The sequence below is a fragment of the Prionailurus viverrinus genome, chromosome C2 (genome assembly GCF_022837055.1).
Source record: "Prionailurus viverrinus isolate Anna chromosome C2, UM_Priviv_1.0, whole genome shotgun sequence".
Lineage (NCBI taxonomy): Eukaryota > Metazoa > Chordata > Mammalia > Carnivora > Felidae > Prionailurus > Prionailurus viverrinus.
The window spans coordinates 76,713,814-76,730,441 of record NC_062569.1 but is presented as its reverse complement, the minus strand read 5'-3'; the positions used below and the strand labels follow the sequence as shown (position 1 = coordinate 76,730,441).

At 35.5% G+C, this 16,628-nt stretch overlaps 1 protein-coding gene across 2 annotated transcripts in view; it reads right to left on the bottom strand.

The window, feature by feature from the left end:
* VPS8 (VPS8 subunit of CORVET complex) overlaps positions 1-16,628 on the bottom strand; it is a 249,925-nt gene that overhangs the window by 212,573 nt on the left and 20,724 nt on the right. For both annotated transcript variants that reach the window (XM_047875159.1, XM_047875158.1), the window contains 4 exons: positions 13,637-13,730; positions 9,831-9,863; positions 8,837-8,891; positions 558-682 (listed from right to left, as the gene is read on the bottom strand). In XM_047875159.1, coding sequence (XP_047731115.1) covers positions 558-682; positions 8,837-8,891; positions 9,831-9,863; positions 13,637-13,730 — 307 coding nt within the window. The remainder of the gene's footprint in view (positions 1-557; positions 683-8,836; positions 8,892-9,830; positions 9,864-13,636; positions 13,731-16,628) is intronic.

Sequence of the window (16,628 nt, the reverse complement as noted above, 5' to 3'; positions counted from 1 at the left end):
AATGCTTCAAAAACCAATTTATTGCTCTTTTTTGGACTTAAGTATCCTGCCTTCTGGCTGAAATAATCCATCCCTGGTCTATGAACATTGCAGGCAAAGAACTATGAAGTTGAAACATAATTGAAGATTGCAGATCCATTAAAGCACAGGGCCTTTGTTCTGTCTTCATCTTCCCTTCATCCTGCCCAACCTACTTTTCCCTTCAGATTTCAAATATTGCTCTTATACTGAGACAAGTAAAAAACTTCTTTAATGAGTCAATCTCTTTAGCAATGGTAAACCTTATAGGAAAGGCTTACTGCCAAACTAACGAGTGATGTATAAGTCAGAAGATGAGAAAGGCCAAACCTTACTGCTAGTTTCGTAAGTAGAAAGCAATACCCAAAGAGCTATCCAGTAACACAGCGATGAGAAGACAGAAAGCAGAATATAGTATATTTAAAAAGCAGCAACAACTATCTACACTACTCTAAGGAAGTAAATTTTGGTGTCACAGCCAGGTTGGTTTATAAAAGCTATTTACTTGTAAATATGGATAAAATAAAGTTCACGTTTACCTGTCCCTTAGCAAAGCCACAGAGAAGTCTTGAGCAGTCGTTGTTGATACTGAGGGCAGAGATGGCTCCATACTGACCTCCAACACTAGTGTTCCCCAGACAGAGTCGCAAAGCTTGATTCTGATCTAAAAAACAACATATAAAATCAGGTGAAAGAAATGGAAGATTGAAAAAAAATATAGTATTAGCTTGTTTTTAAAGACTTGGGAGGTAGCAACAATCACAAGAACCATATGATGAAGCTACATTCATTTTAATGTATTTACTGAGTGTCTACTAGATGCTGGGCATTGAGTTAGACACTAAGAATGAAGAAAAGGGGAGCCTGGATGGCTCAGTCGGTTAAGCATCCGACTTCGGCTCAAGTCATGATCTCGCAGTTTGTGAGTTTGAGCCCATGTTGGGCTCTGTGCTGACAGCTCAGAGCCTGGAGCCTGCTTCAGATTCTGTCTCTCCATCTCTTGGCCCCTCCCCTGTTCATGCTCTGTGCCTATTTGTCTCTCAATAATAAATAAATGTTAAAACAATTTAAAAAAGAATAAAAAACCAGTTATCTACAAATAAGCATAATGTAGAACATGCTAACAATAAGTGAAAAAATCCATAAGTATCTGTAGGTCTTTGAACAAACCAACTATCTTTCATCTGTCTCATTCTACAATTGTATTTCCTGCTGTTTTCAGGATGCGAGGTTACAGAGAATACCATCTTTTAAAGTAGCTCTAAAATTTCAAATATCAAAATTTATTAATTTGGAATTTGGCTGAAATTTACATTTATATTACCCATGAAGAAAAGGTTTCCTAAGGAAATTAACAATGCAAAGAAAATTACAGGGTAAACATTTAAACTACTTATTTTTCAAGCACCAACATTTGATATGCTAAAAGCAAATAATTCAAATCTCTACTAAATTAAGTTACTTAAGGGCAAGGATCTTGCCTCAATCACCTCTGATTTTCTCCAGGAGGTACTTAAATTTATTATTTAATAATTAAAAGAAATTCCTCTAATGTTCTCATAGGCAACGCTTATTTTGTATAGAGTTCATTATTGTACCTACTTGAAAACAATGAAATAAAAAATTTACGAAGTCACACCTACAGGGGCGCCTGGGTGGCTCTGTTGGTTAAGCGTCCAACTCTTGATTTCGGCTCAAGTCTGATCCCAGGGTCATGGGATCGAGCCCCCTCTGGGCCTCCACACTGGCGTGGAACCTGCTTAAGATTCTCTCTCCCTCTTCCTCTGCCCCCTTCCCCACACGCACCTGTGGTCCCACATGCTCATTCTCTCAAAAAAAAAAAAAAAAAAAAAAAAAAAAAAAGGCATATCTACAAATTTTAACTGTTTGGGGGGAAAACTCACCATATTTGCACAGTATGGAGTTCTATGACCTCATTTGGCAATTGCTTGTGCCTCCCTTAACTACTTACATGCTACTCTCTGGAGATAAGTATGTCTTACTTCCGCTATTAGACTATGTTCTCTCTAAGGGCTAAGATCATGAGTGAATTAACATTCCCAGAATACCAAGCCTGGTGCCTTGCACTCAAGAGGCACCTGACAATCATCTGAATAGCTTCCACATTTGCAAATCTTCTGTCTGTAAGGGTAAAACTAATTACCAGAAAGACCCTAAAGATACTCATTCTCAGATCTAGGTAGTAATACCATGTAGACCTTTTGCTTGTCCAAAGTGAATACTATACAGTTTTCTGTGTTCCTAAACTGCGCAAATAGCAATCCTCACCTACCAAAGGAGCTCTGACACAATTAATGGATGTATCATATCTGACATACAGAAAATATTCAGTGTTTTCTGAAACCATCTTATTTTTTTATGTTTTGAAAGTTTTTATTTAAGTAATCTCTACACCCAACATGGGGCTTGAACTCAGAACTGAAGAGCTGCATGCTCTTCCGACTGAGCCAGCCAGGCACCCTTGAAATTATTTTAGATTTCAGCCTTTTAAGATGAATATTCAAAAAGGAATAAAATTCATAAATATACAAGGTCTTATGTATTTAAAAAGTCATTATCTTTACCCACATCTAGAATTATTATAATTACTGATTTTTTCCCCTTACTTTTTCTTTACTTAAATTCTTTTCCTCTCTCTCCCAATTTGATGCAAATTATTAAAATGTCCTTTATTCAGTTTTCCCAACTCTGAACATGACACCTCATTTTATTTTACTTTACTGAAACTGCCTGCCTAAAATAGTGTTTTCCATGATCTTATCTTGTCAGGGCTGCCTTTTACAGTTAGTGGATTATCCATGTATCTTATTTTGCAAACTGTCAAGACAGGATGGTTAGGCAACAGTGTTCTATATATATATATACCCTATTTGGGTCCTGCATGTAGGCAACAGACGGAATGAAAGGCAGACAAAGACAAACATTCCTTATCAGCCTCACAAAGAAGCCCCTTAAGTCTGGGCTACCTGCCTTCCAGGTACAGAAAAGCGATTGAATAGCATCCTGCTGGGATCCTTTGTGCTTTGAGATCCAAACTGTACACATTCTGATCCACCAATACTTAAAGATACTACTGCTTTCAGATTTAGCAAAGTTCACACATTAGACTATTTTAAGTATTCTTATAACTCAAGGAGAGTAAGAATAAAATTAAGGAAAACGATAAAGAATTACCATACCATTAAGAGAGGAAATAAAAAGAGGGAAAGAAAAACTTCTAGATTAAAAAACCCAAACAGGACTCTCCTTTCCTGACTATGGATCCTGCGTACTAAAAACCAGCTAAGAAAGGGGACCAAATTATCAAACTTGGTCATTCCTGAAGTATGTATGAAGTTTACATCCCACAGGACTGTGTTAATGAAAGCATTCTCAACTTTTTCCCTTGATTTTTACAACGTATTCATTATCTTCATAATGTTCCTTTATATGGTAAGCATGGCAGTGAGGAGATAGTGTATAAAATGTAACCTGGTTTTTAACTCCACAAAGATATTAGTTCATATTGCTGTCTTTATACATTCTATATTTGTGGTACCAAAGTAATAAACCTATCAAGCAATTTAGATGAAATTCAGAAAAGGGAGAATTTCTGTGTAAAGAAGAAACCAGAATCTCATGGGAGAGGTTTCTTCTACTGAGGTAACTAAACATTCTTTATCCCAGATTATTCTGGACACTTCTGGGAAAAGGTATTTGGTAAAAATAAACATAAAACCTCTTCCAAACACTTGAATTCTAAAGTTATATGGAAAGAACAGAAGGATCTGGACAGAAGTAAGAGATGAAAATCAGAGCTCTCCATATTGCACTCCCCCAGGGGGGCTCTTGATCACCTTAATTTTTAAGGAAAAATTCTATTTTTCCCTATTCGCGAAGTCTGCTTTGCCTATTGTTGGGAGAAACCATTAAATTAGCAGTACATCTAATTTCATTTACAGAGCCAAATAAAATCACATTTGGTTGGCATTCTCAACTTAGTTTTCAAAAAAACTTGAGTGGGTCCTTATAAAGCAAATAACTCCAGGCAAGAAATATGAAATGAGACTATCGGTTTTCCCATAAACTTCACAGAGTTGGCACAGAGTTTAAATAAGAAAATGCCTGTGAAAAATGTGAAAACTATCAAATGGTACAAATGCAAGGAATTATTGTGAATGATAATAGCTTGCCAATTAAGACAACGTGAAGTCTAGTTATCACAAACACTGCAATGAATTATATCTGTTTATTAGTATATCTTTCAAAGTATACTTTGCTTAGGGCAGATCTCCTCAGCATATTCTGGGCTTAAGAGTAACGTGCTAAATAGCAAAGAAAAGCCACAAGTAATGTATAAAGTCTGTAATAGCCATAAAATCTAAATCTGAACATACTTCAAGAGAATTTCTGCTCTTTCCATATACCAAAATTGACCCCATCCTCTATTTCTCCATCCCTAATTTGTTTTAACTAGTTCCCAAAGACCTTCAAAGAAGGAAATAACTAGATCCTAGAAGAAATCAAGTTTAATTGTGTGTATAGAGCTCTCTTATTGCCAGCATTCATCATTCTTTAATTCTACTCTTTTCTTACCCTTTGTGCATATTAAAATATTCTCTAAGACCAAAAGAAAAGAGAAGAGGTATTATAAAATATGTTTCATCAATGATCACAAAACAGGTGAAGCACTTTACCTGTCCTCCACCTAACCAACACACAGAATTGGGAGTGCTCATCCCCTCTGGAAAGCTCACTGAAAGAAAGAAGCCCAGGATACAGAGAAACCCCATGGCTAACTGGCTATCATCTAGAATGATGACGCTTACAAATAAGTTAGCAGTGTTCATTTATAAACCTGCTCATACCACCGTAATGTTACTGGATTTTAAAAAATTAAACAATACGTTAACTGATGAAATACAGTGACCAAAAAAAAAGTTGTTTCCATGAAAAGTAAATTAATGCTCACAAAAAAACTTGGTAAAGGTGTTTCTTTGAAAATCTGTCCCGTAATAAGATGTGGACAAGACAACTGGAGAAGATTAAAGAGTTGTTTTGTAAAAATCTGTAATTTTTACAGATTTTGTAAAAATCTGTAATCTGTAATCACTCCTCAACTGATTCACAGGTGCCTAAGCTTTTACCATTTTTTCTTTTAAGTAAAAGTGCAAATTTTATATGACTCATTACTAATGCAGGTTATTCCAAAAAAGAGCCGCAGACTTCCAACTGGCAGATACAAACTCAAAGAAAAATCTTTGGACTGTATCAAAGGATTAAGGAGAAAATGAATATTTGTATATTTTCAATTAAAACACTGAAGGTACACATATCTTTATAATTTTTAACAAATCCCTGCTTTAACCAGTTTGTTAGCTGGATTTTTTTTAGTAAGCAGTTCATAAAAGGGCACCAACTGTAACTGACAGCATTCTCTTTCAACACTAAAAAGGTCAAAAGAAAAACAGTCACTCATGCAAACCAAAATTACTATACCTTTTCCTTTGAATCCATGGAGAAAAGATCAAAAGAAAGAGAAAAGCAAGAAATCAGTCAAAAGTTCAGAGAAAAGACAGGTAAAATTTCAAAAGTATAAGTGACAACCTTTAGTTATTTCTGGGAATGATACTAAACGTGATTAACTGATTTACGATTACATTCAGATATTGGTTATGGCAAAGAGAAAATGCACAATATTCAAATTATAGTACAATAAGTAAATCCAGTAAGTTTGGTAGAAGTAAAAAGTCCAGTAAGTTTGGTAGAAGTAAAAACAACCTCAAAAAGATAATCTATGAAAGTATACTAACAATCCCCCAAAATAGGAAACTAAGAGCCCCGGAATAGAGACACATCTTTACAAAGATTTGAATTTTTGAGATCCTGTATAATAGATAAGAACCAAGATATATAATAAATATCATATACCTACAGTCCGTAAGAATAGGCAACATACATCACCTCTAAGAAGCTTATAATTATCACTATTTTAATGACCCACCTCTAGTCCAAAAAGAAATTGTTACTTAAAACAAACATAATTCTTCTGCTACATTTTTCCTACAATCACCAAAGATATTTAAACAAGACCAGATTTAACCCGACCTCTAATCTAGACACTTCATAATATCATTATTCTGACATTTGTTACTGCCATTAAAATGAGTTTCAATCCATTTGTTAAAACTCACTGTCCAAATAATCTGATTCTACAAAAATAATGACAAAAAGTTAATAACTGCATGCTTAAAACCCCAAAGCATAACCAGAATATTATCATCCTTTCTCGAAATATTCACTTCGGCATACTTTCTCTTGCATGAGACTGTAGAGAAAGATTACTGTTTCATCATATCTACAAGAAAGCTGTTGAGGGGCGCCTGGGTGGCTCAGTCAGTTAAGTGTCCGACTTCAGCTCAGGTCATGATCTCATGGTTCCCGAGTTCCAGCCCCGTGTCGGTCTCTGTGCTGACAGCTCAGAGCCTGGAGCCTGCTTCGGATTCTGTGTCTCCCTTTCTCTCTGACCCTCCCCTGCTCGAGTTCTGACTCTCTCTCTCTCAAAAATAAATAAACATTAAAAAAATTTTTAAAAAAGAAAGAAAGCTGTTGAGACCTAAAAAAATTAAGAAGCAGGCCCAAGGAAATTAAGGAGACAGTAGCAAAAGACATTACATACTCTTCTGTTGGTTTTTAAAGTATTCATTTTAATTTGTCGCAGTAGCTTTACATGGGTTTGCTTATAAACAGACACATATTCCTATAACTTTGTGGTAAGGAAGGGATGTCAAAGCAGACAGAGTTGAGGAAAAGTGAGCATTAGTAAGCAAGAACAAAAAAAATCAACTTGCATTCTGCTGACAGACAAACATACACATTATACTCGATCCTCATTCATCTTAGTTCTTCTATTCTTTTCTTCATATATCTTGGAATTTGCCTCCTTTTCTCTCAGGACAGACTTGCTGAGAATGGTGAAAATGCACTGATGTAGGATTCAGTGTTTCTTAATTCTGAACTTGGCTCTGTACAAATCTCTTAACCTCTCTGGTTCTCACCCACCTCATGTAAAAGAGGACTGACCTAAAAAGTAAGATCCTTTCCCCAAATTCTTTTGATCTAACACCAATTCTGCTCCCAAAGGAAAATAAGCATTCTTACACCTGATAGGACAGCAGGTGGCTAAAACTTCCCAGAAGCAATCAGGCTATATCACAAGTGTTTAAAATGTTCATACCCTAATTCATTCATTCATTCATTCATTCATTAAATGTATAAAACCTGGAAAAAATAAAAAAAAAATAAAATGTTCTGACGTTAAGTAATTCTACTTTTAAGAATTTGTCCTAAAGAAGTAATCAGGTGCACAAAAATGCAGTTACAAAGATGTTCATTGCTATACTGTTTGTTTAGAAACAACCTATAGTAGGAAATGGTTAAGTAAATTGTGGTGAGTCCATTTAAAAGAATACTGTGTAGCCATTAGAGATGATGTTAGAGATGAATATATAATTACATGGAAAGATGTTCATTATAACAAAAAGCAGGTTACAAATTCACATGATTCCATTTTAGATGTGTACATATACACACACATGTACAAAATAAAAGATTAAAGAGCCATATAGAAATGTCAGGGATTATTCCAGGATGCTGGAATCTGCTATTTTATATCTTTAATCTTTTGCTCATCTCAATTTTCTACTATAAACACGGATCAATTATAAAATAAGAAAAAAATTTATTGAAAGAATCAATTCTAAAGTACTCTCAAAAGAATTATATTTTTGTGTCCATTCTTCCTACCTCCAAACAATAAAGCTCTATTTAAATCAATCACCTTTGAAAAATCGCATAATTTAGATTATTTGTAAACAGGAATTCAAATTGTTATGAATAGGAATTCAATATTTATAAGTAGGAATTCAAAAACTGCTCAAAAACAAGGGAAAATAACCAGTTTTTCATTCATACGGTAAATAATGATGTAAGCCCCACAGAGATCAAATTGCAGTACTGTTATTAAAGTATTCCCAAGTGATCCTTCTACAAATCCTGTAGATTCCTTAATAAAATACAGTGTTATTGGGAATTCCATTTAGGAGAGATGCAAAAGACTTAAGATTCAGAAGAGAACAATTAAAACTGCCACACAAATATTATCTAACAGTTTTTAAATTAAAAAAAAAAAACCAGAAGAAAATGTACTGCTCATTGTACTAAATTCAAAAGCAAAGAGTAATGAAACTAGGGTTATTTCGTCTCAGGTAGAAAAAGAAAGAGAAAATACTTAAGACTATCATCTAACATACAAATGAATGAATGTTATATTCTCAACCAACAAACACATGTGATTATGGGCTAGAAAATTTTCAATTTAGAGGAATTTACAATGTAAATGAAAAAGAACTTATTGTCAGTTTGAGTTACTAGGAAAGCCTGTGAATCTCTTTTCCTGAAGATCTGCTAGGACATGATTTAGAATCAAAAATCACCACCACCACAAACTGAGGCAGACAAGATGACAACCCAAGGTCCCTTTCAACTTTATATTCTTTCTGTCTAGGTCCGTAGAATCAAAAGATAGGATATGATAACTTATAAATTCTTAAAGAAGAAAATCAACTTGCAATGAGCAACAAAATGAACTTGGGTCAAGTAATTTTAACTATAAAACTACTGACTGCTACTTTTCAAGTCTTCCTGTTTTTGTTTTTGTTTTTTTTTTTACAAGAATATAAAGTTTACAATTAAACTGTTATTAAAAGATATAAAATATAAAAGGATTCACAATAAAGAAAGTACTTAGAAAATTTACCAAATATTAAAGCCAATCCATGAGATGTACCCACTGCTATCAGACTGGACACTGCCTGAGAACAAAAGGGAAGATTATGTTTTGATATATTACATCGAGGATCTTGAAACAATGCGAGTTGAATTTGTTGGTTTTCTTTCCTCTAGGCACCAGATGACATACCAACTATTATAAATAAGGAGAATTTCATCTAGGAGGCAAAAGGGGAAATGAAACTCAGGACCTTTTATTTCTGGGAATCCCTCTAAATTTACTCTAAGGGTAACAATATCAAAATATCATATGTTCAACATTATAGGCAAAAACACACCACTTCTATTCTAAAGCAATTTAAAAAAAAAAAAAAAAAACTCAGAGGTCCAGACAAAGTAGGAGGCACTTATGCTACCCAACCAAGAGCCAGCTATGAGGTGTGGGAAAGGGGTTGATAAAGCCCTTCAGTTTATTCACAGGAGCTAAAAGGCACCAGAAATATTCAAATTTCAGCCCACTTCCTCACCGATTAACTAACTAATAAGAAAGCTACAGGAGGCAGCTGGAAGTATTCAAGAAAAGAGGGCACTAGTGTGCTTTCAATATCCCCGGTTCTCTATAATCGCACCACAGATTTACTATTTGGCAGGCCTGGCAATGGAGTTCAGAACTATTAAATGTACTATTTACCACAAAGTGATTTCACCAAATGCTGTGTTCCACTCCCTTGTAACCAAAGGGAGGCCAAATCACAGAGGGAGCAAATTTACTTGGGCATGGGAGGACCACATATAAATAAACCTGGAAAAGGCTAACCATTATTCCATTATATGGAAGAATAACAATACACTAGAAAGAGAACATTCAATATGGAAAAATGTTAAACCTGATTACTGGCAGTAAATGACTTACGATTTATTATCATAATAATTTATGCAATAACTCTGAACATTAGAAGAATAAATCTAAGAAAACCCAATGAAATAGAATGCTTACCTTTAAAGGATTAAAGTGTACTTACAATTGCTGTAGGCAAGCCAGCATCAACTTTGTCCTAAGTGAAATAAAAAAGTATTTGAAAACATACTCTCATTTTTAAACAGAAAATGATATAAGCCCCTCTCTTTACATAAACTTTAATCCAAATCAATTCAGATAAGAGATGGGATCCTCATTTTTGCCCCCAACTAAGAGAAACCACAAAAGTTGTACAGACCAAGAAAATATAAAGAGCATGAAAGTGGATCATTTTATTTTACTAATGGTAACAAATGCTTTAAGAAAGGCATGATTATAAATGAAAACGTAAGGAGAGAGAGAGGAAAGAAGTCCTATTTTCAATAACATGGATACACTCTAAGTAGTACAGGTTACAATGACAGGAGTACATAAAGATTTTAGAAAAGGGAAACATGCTACAGATATTCTTTCTCTAAGCTTCCTATCCAGCAAATTATCTAATAATCCTTCAATAAAACCCAAGCTGGGTGTATTCAGTCAGTTCAAGCGAGCATCAGAAAATTAAAAATTAAGTGCTGGTCCCAGCTCCATACCAGTAACTCTATGACCTAGGGAAAGTCACCTAACCTTCTGGGTATTAGCCTCCTCATCTGTTAAAGGAAATAGCAAATAATGCCCTATGTACCTCAATAATTTGTCCTGAGGTACAAATTATATGTAAAGTATCATATAAATGTCCAGTTATCTATTTAATGCTTCTATAGCTTTAAATAGTAAGAGCTTACAATAATTAGCACCATAGTAGCAAAGAGCTTTCATGTAGATGTATTACACTATTGACTCTCAATCTGCAAGAGATAGATAAAACATGTATTATTCTGATTTTCCAGACTAAGAAAACAGAAGTTCTAAAAAGTGTACCTGACTTGCCCAAGATTATTCAAGAAGTGATAGAAAAGTATGTCTCAAACTCAGAGTTTCCAGTTCCCAGACCTGGCTCTTTATATCATTTCTATAGTTCTTTTCTATGTCTGTCCCTGTCAATGTGGTCAATTAGTTATTATAATCTCTCAGAAGGCAGAATCAATTTTATCCAACTTTACAGAGTGTCCTGGGAACTAACTCAAGAAACTTACTCTAGTGCATGGGAGTATGAGGAAGAACAATCACAAGGCTGCTATGTTCAATGTTCTGGATGGAGGATATACCCCACTCTGTATGGATATGTGTATGTAAAGTACACCTAACATGCTTGACAATTAAGATGCATACAATAAATATCTGACGAATGACTGATTTGTGTCCTGGATAGGGAAAAAGAATGAAAGAGCAGATAAAAAGCATACTATATTCAAAATGGAACCTGAATAATGAAATGAGAAGTCAGCTTCCTTTAAAAGCCAAAAAACCAGGGGTGCCTGCGTGGCTCAGTCAGTTAAGTGTCCAATTCTTGGTTTTGGCTCAGGTCATGATCTCACAGTTCTTGGGTTCGAACCTTGCATCAAGTTCTGTGCTGACGGTGTAGAGCCTGCTTGGTATATGTGCTGCCGAAGCAAGCATAAGCCTGCTTGAGATTCTCTGTCACTCCCCCACTAGCTCTGTCTCTCTCAAAATAAATTAAAAAAAATTTTTAAGCCAAAGAAACAGACATATGGGAAGCACTAGAGATTACAGAGTTGTAGTACTGGTGTGGCAACATCTTAGGGTAATGATTCTCAAAAGCCAGGCTACCTTGAAATCACCTAAGATACTGATTCCCGTTATACTGTTAAAACGCAGATTTCCTATGCTATACTACTAAGATTCCAATTAAGCACGTTTGGGTGCTCAGGAATCTGCATTTCAATCAGTACCAGGAGATTCTTACACAACGGACGCATTTCGGAAAAAACACTGTGCTAAGGCCTCTCTACTACCTTAGGCAATCATAAAAGTGATAAATACCCTTTGAAATTAGTCTAAACAAATTTAAAATACAGTCATCTGTCATATTACTTTCATTTGTGAATCAGAAGTTCACAATTCCAAAAATTCCATCTCTCCTAACTGTTCTCTATGCGTATGGACGACAAAGCCATTGTGAACAAGGCCCCAGGCAGCCCTAATAACACCACTATCCACATGGCTGAAGGCATCATTGAACAACTATTCAGGAGAGATGCCCAAAAATAAAACTAGCTTTACATGTTAACACACCGAACATCACAGAAAAGCATACAATTTAAATTGAGCTGGTAATCCAAAATTAGGAAGGCAGAGTATGAAGACTGTCATAGGAAAAGCAGTTTTCACTTTAAAAGACCAAAGGAGCTCAGCCATAGCAATGAAATAAGAACAGAATGCAAACACTCTGGGATTTATTAGAATTTTTCCCTCCTCTTCAAGAGGGAGAAGAAACCCTTTTAAATAACAGATTTATCTAATCAATGTTCAGCGTCTGAGTTTTAGTTCAGTCTCCATTATTCAAAATATTTTTAAAACTGCACAGGTGGGTCAAATGACTGTTCTGGTTCATCTTGATCTTGAAAGGAATGAATTTCATCACCTACATAAGGATTAAATTCAGAAAACGTCATGGAAATGTAATCCTCAACAGGTGGTTCCCATTCTAGCAAATATGAGTTACTCTCCACCTAAAAGAGGAAGGACAATTGCCCAGGTTTCCTCCATTGCTTGACTATCTATTTAAATTGACTTCATGATATATAAGCTGGGTCGGGGTATACCAACTGCCCACAGAGGACACTTTCTCTTATTTTTTCTTTTTTTGTTTGTTTGGTTTGGTTTTTATACGAGCTTTCTCTGATAAATATGACAATTGCAATGCAGTTATGATGTTGTGATGCTACTCCTGTATCAATCTCTTCTTACCCTTTTGGGAAATCAAAATTTTGTCGAAACTGAATTTGCAAAATACCAATTAAACTCCATAAAAACATTAAAAAAGTCAAAGTTCCTGGGACATAAATATGTCACTGTGGTCGCCATCATCATCATCATTATACATAAGATCTATACAATGAATTCAGAAAACTAAAATTGAAAGACTACATAAAATTATAGGCTCTGAGATCAAAGAAAAATTTGATAAAGCCTACCAGAATCATCATCTATTGTCTTGATGGTCTATTAAATATTTTTGCATGAAATCAGTGCTGTAAAAAATGTTCAAAAAAGACCGCAGATACTCTGTTCTAACCATTATACTCTGGCCACAATCACCAATTCCACCCCCATTTCACAACAAAGCAGCACTACAGTTGGAGCCAGAAACCCCAATTTTGAGTAATTATTCTGCTATCTCCAAACTCAATGATGTAAGACAAGTTAATAGATCACCTTTCTGAGTCTCTCTTCTCATTTGTAAAACAGGATATGGCTTTCCTTACTTTCAAAGTTGTAAGAGTAAATAAAATAAGGTACATGAAAAGAGTTTTGTGAATTACAAAAAAAAAAAATCACTCAGTTGTAAAAGATTCTGATCAATCATTTCTCCATATGAAAAGACTAAAAAAAAAAAAAAAAAAATGAGCACTCTAACTCAACCAAATACACAAGATGGCAACTAAACTGAAAAGGAATTTAAAGAAAAGGCAGATAGTGTTCCTTTTAGGCTTGCTGCCATATTTCATTTAGGCACACCAGAGACTCTGAGCAGACCTTTATTTCATGGCTGCACTAATTTCTATGTCAAGATGTATAGCCATGTCTTATGAGTCAAAAACAATCACACAAAACCCATGAAAGCCAGATTCTATTTTTTTTAAGCCTCGGGCCAAGAGAAGTGCTGTGCTTTGTTTTATGCTCATTCCTGCTTCATTATGCCATTGCAGGTTACAAAGCTGGGAAAGAGAACAAAATACTTACAGCTGCAGACACTATCTGCGCAGAAATTCCCTTCAAAAGTGAATGTCGCATAACTGACCCATGGAGTGAAAAAGAATCAGGTAATTTCTTCTTCCTAAAAGAAGGGGGGGGGAAGCATTTAAGAATATTAAAAAAAAAAAAAAAAGTCTTTTTTGAAAGACCAAAAAACACATAAAAATAAGGAAAGCAGAAAACAACACTGAATGTAATTTGTAGCTCTGTTTGCAAAGAGGTATTGAGAGCCTGACAGTCCTAAATTAAGATGTTGTACTAAACCCACCTTGAACCCCAGAGAAGCACAAGTAGGAAAGTGAATAAAGCCATCACTCCTTTTTCATTGATTCAAACTGTTCCTTCCCCACCTAAAATATGGCAAGAGGTTTTACTCCTCACCAGAAGGTTGCCTGCCCTGCCCTACTTGTCTACATTACCTCTCCCTTCCTTCCACCCTTGCCCACCTTTGTGGCCTTTCTATCTGTAACTGCCCTCTCTCATTCTTCAACCAAGCACCTCAAATTCCACACTCCTCTCTGCTGCTCCTACTAATAGATCCTTTCACTTACCCAACTCATCAGCATTCAAAAAATATCATCCTTTACCAAACACTGAGCACCTCCATCATGTGACTAAAAGTATGCCTCAGGCATACAAAAATAAGAAAGGCAAGGTTCCAACTCTCAAGGACCTCACGGCATAGCTAGAGGGACCAATAAGTAACTCACTCTTAAAAGATAAATGTTAGAGGGGCGCCTGGGTGGCTCAGTCGGTTGAGCGTCCGACTGCGGCTCAGGTCATGATCTCATGGGTCGTGAGTTCGAGCCCCGCGTTGGGCTCTGGGCTGATGGTTCAGAGCCTGGAGCCTGTTTAGGATTCTGTGTCTCCTCTCTCTCTGCCCCTCCCCTGCTCATGCTCTGTCTCTCTCTGTCTCAAAATAAATAAAACATTAAAAAAATTTTTTAAAAAATGTTAGAAAATAACAATGGATGAAGCACTATAGAAATGAAATAAAGAAGAATTTAATCCTATTTATTGGGGGGATATCAGGGACAACTATAGAAAAAAAGATGTCTGATCTAGCCTTGATAGACAACCAGGAGTCTGGCAGTCAACAAAAAAGCACAAACAGATATATGAGGATGTCAATGTGTGCTGTGTGTGGAGGGAATGTAAGTACCCAAAAGGCACTGACCAGCAGGATGGGAGTGGGGGTGCTTAGAGATTAGGTCAAAATAGTGAGCAGGGTCCAGACTAATGCTACGCAAAAGAGTTCTGACATTAAATGAGACCAAAAAATAAAGACTATATATATATATATATATATATATATATATATATATATACACACACACACACACACTTTTTTAGTATAGTTGACAATTTACATTAGTTTCAGATGTACAACTTAGTTATTTGACAATTTTATACATTGTTATGTTCACAAGGATAGCTAGCAGCTGTCCCATTCCATTGTTATTAGAGTATCACTGATTGCATTCCTTATCCTGTGCCTTTTATTCCTGTGACTTATTCATTTAAAAATATCATAGGGCCGCCTAGGTGGCTCAGTTGGTTAAGCGTCTGACTCTTGATTTTGACTCAAGTCATGATCTCACAGTACAGGAGTTCAAGCCCCATGCTGGGCTCTGTGCTGACAGTGCAGAGCCTGCTTGGGATTCTCTGTCTCCCTCTTTCTCTGCCCCTCCCCCACTCACAAGCACACATGCACGTGTGCGCACACACTCTCTCAAAATAAACTTAAAAAAATCATTTAAATTATCATGGTTCCATACAAATACTGAGATTTTGTTCTATTTCTATGAAATGTGCCACTGGGATTTTGATAGGGATTGCACTGAATCTACAGATGGTCTGGAGAAATATGGACATCTTAACAATATTAATCCATGAACACAGGATATTTTTCCATTTATTTGTGTCTTTAATTTCTTTCACCAATGTCTTATATATAATTTTCAGTGTATAGCTCTTTCATGTCCTTGGTTAAACTTATTCCTAAGTATTTTCTTGCTTTCGATGATACTATAAATTGAATTATTTTATTCCTTTTTCAGATATCTCATTGTTAGTATTTAGAAACACAACTAACCCCAATTAGCCAAAGCAATCTTGAGAAAGAAGAACAAAGATGGAGGCATCACACTTCTTGATTTCAAACTATATTACAAAGTCAAAACCAAAACAGTATGGTACTTGCATAAAAACTGACACAGAAACCAATGGAAAAGAACTGAGAGCCCAGACATAAATAGTTATATATACAGCCAACTAATATTTGACAAAGGAGCCAAAAACACTCAATGGGGAAAGAATACAGTCTCCAATAAATGGTGTTGGGAAAACTGGGTAATCACATGTAAAAGGAACTATACCCCTATTTTATATCACTCACAAATTTTATATGAATTAAGTGGATCAAAGACTCAAATATAAGACTTAAGCCATAAAACTCCTAGAAGAAAGCATAGGGGAAAAGCTCCTTGACCTTGGTCTTGAGGGCAATGGGTTTTCTGTATATGACACCAAAAAAGAAAAAAGAAAAAAAAAGGGGGGGGGCAATAAAAGCAAACATAAATGAGACTATATCAAACTAAAAAGCTTTGGCACAGCAAAAGAAAATCAACAAAATTTTAAAAACCCATGGAATAGAAAATATTTGTAAACCAGGGCACCCTGGGTGGTTCAGTCTACTGAGCATCTGACTCTTGATTTTGGTTCAGGTCATGATCTCACAGTTAGTGGGATCCAGCCCCACATCAGACTCTGAGCTCACAGCACTTAAAAAAAAGTGCTTAAAACTTAAAAAAAAAAAAAAGAAAGAAAGAAAGAAAGAAAGAAAGAGAGAGAAAGAAAATATTTATAAACCATTTATCTGTAAAAGGTTAATATCCAAAATATATAGTAGTTCTCCTTTATCTGGTTTCAGTTACTTGTGGCCAACCACAGTCTAGAAGCAGATGATCCTTCTTCTGAG